Raw genomic sequence first — 4,035 nt, 5'->3', positions numbered from 1 at the left:
ATATATATCAAGGGCATGTGCAAAGATGGCCAATAGGTAGGTGATATAATAGTTGTACCAGTTGCCATGATTCTTTATTATCATTTATTTAGTGGAAGAAAACGATTAGAAATTGACATTGATGATGTAGAGTTTCTGAGAAGTCTACGATTTACATGGGAAAAAATAGCCTCCATTTTATGTGTAAGTCGATCAACACTGTACAGAAGGCTACAAGAAGTGGGTTTGGCAACAGCAATTACTTATTCTGATATCACTGATCAGAATCTTGATCGGTTGATTTACACCATTAAGGAGACACATCCCAATGATGGAGAACGATTGATGTTAGGCCATTTGAGTAGCTATGGTATAAGAGTACCAAGACATCGTCTTCGTGCATCAATTCATAGAGTCGATCCTATCAACACAGCTCTAAGACGTAGTACTATTATTAGACGAAGAAGGTACCATGCAAGTGGTCCAAATGCTGTGTGGCACATCGATGGTAATCATAAAATGATTCATTGGCATTTAGTAATACATGGAGGAATAGATGGTTTTACAAGAACAATAGTTTTTCTAAAATGCTCCGATAATAACAGGGCTTCCACAGTACTTGATTCTTTTACTAAAGCTACTCAATCATATAATGTTCCATCTAAGATACGAACTGATTGTGGAGGAGAAAATTCAGAGATTTGGCGTTGCATGATAAATTATCATTCTACACCTTCTTCTGTCATAACAGGGTCCTCTGTTCATAATGAAAGAATAGAGCGTTTATGGAGAGATGTTACTAGATCTGTGAGTTCACTCTTTATTTCAGCATTTCAAGAATTAGAAGAAGATGGGAAACTTAATCCCACTAATGATTTAGATGTTTTTTGTTTACATTGGGTGTATTTACCATTAATAAATAAAACTTTAGAGGAATTTAGAGAGAGCTGGAATAATCATCCAATTTCAACAGAGCACAACAATACGCCAAATCAGCTATTATGTCAAGGACTGCTTAGTCAAGATTACTCTCAGCCAACTGCTACAGTGAGTAATAGGATACAAATACCTTCCTCCACTAACTCTGTGACAGTTTCTTTTGACAAATTTCAACCTTGCAACACCCTCAAAGTAACACTTCAAGCTGTAACACATAATTTACGATCTATAGATGAAGCAGCATCAAAATATATTCAGGTAGCAAACATCGTGGCAAGCCACTTAGTTGCCAACTGTAATTTGTGTTCATAACTAATTACCATTAGTGACAATAACTTTATCAATAATTTTAATGTATTAAATGTAAGAAACAAAATTGTAATTTTCGTTCATAACTAATTACCATTAGTGATGACTTTACCAATTTAATGTATTAAATGTAAGAAACAAAATTGTAATTTGTGTTCATAACTAATTACCATTAGTGATTTTAATGTATTAAAATTAATGTAAGAAATAAAATTGTAATTTTTGTTCATAACTGAGAGCAAAATAATTTTTAAAATATAATTGAATAAAATGAGACAAAACTGCTATTTAGAAATGAATAAGATAAATGTATATGTATTGAATAACATGAGAATAACATTGAATAATATGAGACAAAGTGATTAAGGATAATAAGTAAAGAAAACAAAAGGAATCAAACTTTACCAAATCCAATTGCATTTGCTATAGAAAAACAAAATAATTCTTTAAACTCTTCATACGATTCGCTTAACAATGACAACCTCAAAATATTAGAACAAGTGTTTGCTTCAGGGTATTTAGACCGCTTGTGGAACAGAATGGACGGTTGAGGGCAAAAGCCAATTGGTGGTACTGTGCTTGCCCCAGTTGCAAATGCCAATATGTCACCTAAAGAGATAGAAAATTCAGTCTCTTCAGTTTTCACTAATCCAATGCCATCTATACAAAACAGTAAAGTAAAAATGAACTGAAGGTAAAAATGGACTGAAAATACTTACTTTGTACATCTTGCAACAAATTCACCCAGAAGAGGGCTACCTCTTCTTCCTTCTCTCTGTCATTAGAACCTTTAATAGAGAAACTGATGCGAAAAATATCTTGCATAATATCACAAGTAAGCTGGTATTGGTAGGCAATGAACAGTGCTCTCATTTTAACAGGATAATTCTGAAGTAAAGCTAAGATTCCTAATGTGTCTAGTCCAGCTTTTATCTCATCCAATTCTGCCTTAATAACCATCTAAAATTGTGAAATAATAGTAATAAATATACTATAAGTTAAGAATACTTTACAATAGTATAATGAGAAATGATTCTGTCAATAATTTCCTCTCTTGTAACAGTTGACACATTAATGCCACAATCATATATAAAATCATACTCGTCTGTCTTTATTAATTCCCGAAATTCGCTGTCACTAGCTTTAGCCAACTGTAAATGCATACATACAACATGAATTCAAAAAGAGAAAATAAAATTACCTTTCTAGTCTTCTCTCGTGTGGCATAATCCAATATATCTTCTATTGTGCCATTAATCTTATGAATACCATATGTTAAGTAGTTAGCTACTGGGTGTGACAGACACTGAGGGCCAGGGCCTCCATGTACAATAGAAAGGGCAAAAATTTCTCCCAGAAACTTATATGTACTCTTCTTTAACTCAATCACATTATGTGCAGGTGAACGCGAATCTTCGGGGCCTTGAAAGAGCGAGTTATTACTAACAGCGTCTTTCATTACTAAACGGAAAAACTCACGTAGAGGCCCTCCTGCATCTACAGCAGGTTCACCTATGAAAGTGATTCTTAAATTCGATGACTTGTCAAAGCCTTTCCTCATTGCAGTAAGAGCATCGGAAAAAATATGACTCCTATGGACTGTGATTCGATGAAATTGATCATACTTGATAACGTTTGACTGATGACTACGTAGTAAAACTTCAAGTGAGGGGCCTTGACTGAGTAAATGTATGGTAAAAAAACAAAAACTATAAACACAAAATACCTTTCAGTTGGAGTTAGTGGGCTAAATTGAGGCTGCACTGGAGAAGGCAACTGGCTATTGTCCGACTCTTCATCAACCAAGTCAACAAAAGAACTGTAAAGAGCAAAAAAATATGGCTATTCTATCAATTGATACTAACCTATAATAATTATTAGGTGCTGGTGGTGATGGATCCGCACTAATATAAATGGGAGAATCATCAGGCTTTACCTTTGGCCTAGGCGTATCATCCTTTTGAGAAAATGTAATACATTTAAATAGATGATTAAGTTAATGATGACAAGAAATTTACTTTTAATTCTTCATCAGCTAACAGATAAATGGGACATTTTGCATTTTTGCCAGCAAGAGACGCAGCCGTCCAAACAAAAGACTCTGACAAAGCTGGTATTGTTAGTGACTTGCTACCCCCACCAGTAGGCTGCAGAATAATAAACTTGAAATTGCTGTTATTTCTCATTGGCTTTTTGAATACATCACGGATTTCGTCAAATATTGCTTCCTGACTCATTGATGAGTCAAGTGTAATTTTGCCAATTAGTGACTTGGCACCTAGTGAATCCCTCTCTCCTCTAGGTATAGCAATTTTACCCGTGACATCCTTTCCATATGATGAAGGTAATAAAATTATGTCCCTTTCGTACGTTATGAGTCTTTTCTTCCCTGATTGGCCACGTGATACCTTCTGAGCCCTTTTGCTAACTGATGGTAATTGTCTAAATAATGAGACAAAAAAATTGAAGGCAGAGTAATTAACAGTTTATATAACACATTGTTTGCATTATGTAATTATTTTTTATATAACAATGTGTTAATTGTTTATAAAACGGGTAGTCTGTTAAACTTGGTTTACAGTCTGGTCTGGACTAACCGTCTAAATTTCGGTAAAGGAAGAAAATCGTTATCATCACTGTCATCAGATGGTCGTGGTCGCGATGAGCCAGCTTGAGCAGCTCCAGCTGAACTAGAATCAGCTCTTAAATTTGCAAAGACATTAGTTACTGCCGACACCAAGGCTGTCTGTAAATTAGTGAAGTTTTCGTCTCTAGTTGCCATGCTGTTTTAGAAGGAGTGGGTGTGGC

General features: G+C 34.8%; 2 protein-coding genes across 2 annotated transcripts; one reads left to right on the top strand and one right to left on the bottom strand.

Annotated features, from left to right (window-relative positions):
• Positions 1–6: 6 nt before the first annotated feature.
• Positions 7–1,280, top strand: LOC109590546 (uncharacterized). Its single transcript, XM_020006446.1, has 2 exons — positions 7–36; positions 93–1,280. Exons 1-2 carry the CDS (start codon positions 26–28, stop codon positions 1,228–1,230), a joined length of 1,149 nt encoding a protein of 382 aa, XP_019862005.1. The 5' UTR covers positions 7–25; the 3' UTR covers positions 1,231–1,280.
• A 227-nt stretch (positions 1,281–1,507) lies between these two features.
• Positions 1,508–3,520, bottom strand: LOC105315507 (G2/M phase-specific E3 ubiquitin-protein ligase-like). The gene is made up of 7 exons (XM_020006448.1): positions 3,246–3,520; positions 3,093–3,184; positions 2,954–3,046; positions 2,429–2,906; positions 2,241–2,378; positions 1,947–2,187; positions 1,508–1,887 (listed from the first exon to the last, which is right to left on the bottom strand). The coding sequence occupies exons 1-7, from the start codon at positions 3,462–3,464 to the stop codon at positions 1,622–1,624; spliced, it is 1,527 nt and encodes a 508-aa protein (XP_019862007.1). The 5' UTR covers positions 3,465–3,520; the 3' UTR covers positions 1,508–1,621.
• Positions 3,521–4,035: the final 515 nt, after the last annotated feature.

The sequence above is a fragment of the Amphimedon queenslandica genome, unplaced genomic scaffold (assembly GCF_000090795.2).
Source record: "Amphimedon queenslandica unplaced genomic scaffold, v1.1 AMPQUscaffold_9872_Cont17899, whole genome shotgun sequence".
Classification (NCBI taxonomy): Eukaryota; Metazoa; Porifera; class Demospongiae; order Haplosclerida; family Niphatidae; genus Amphimedon; species Amphimedon queenslandica.
This window is presented reverse-complemented; position numbering and strand designations above follow the sequence as displayed.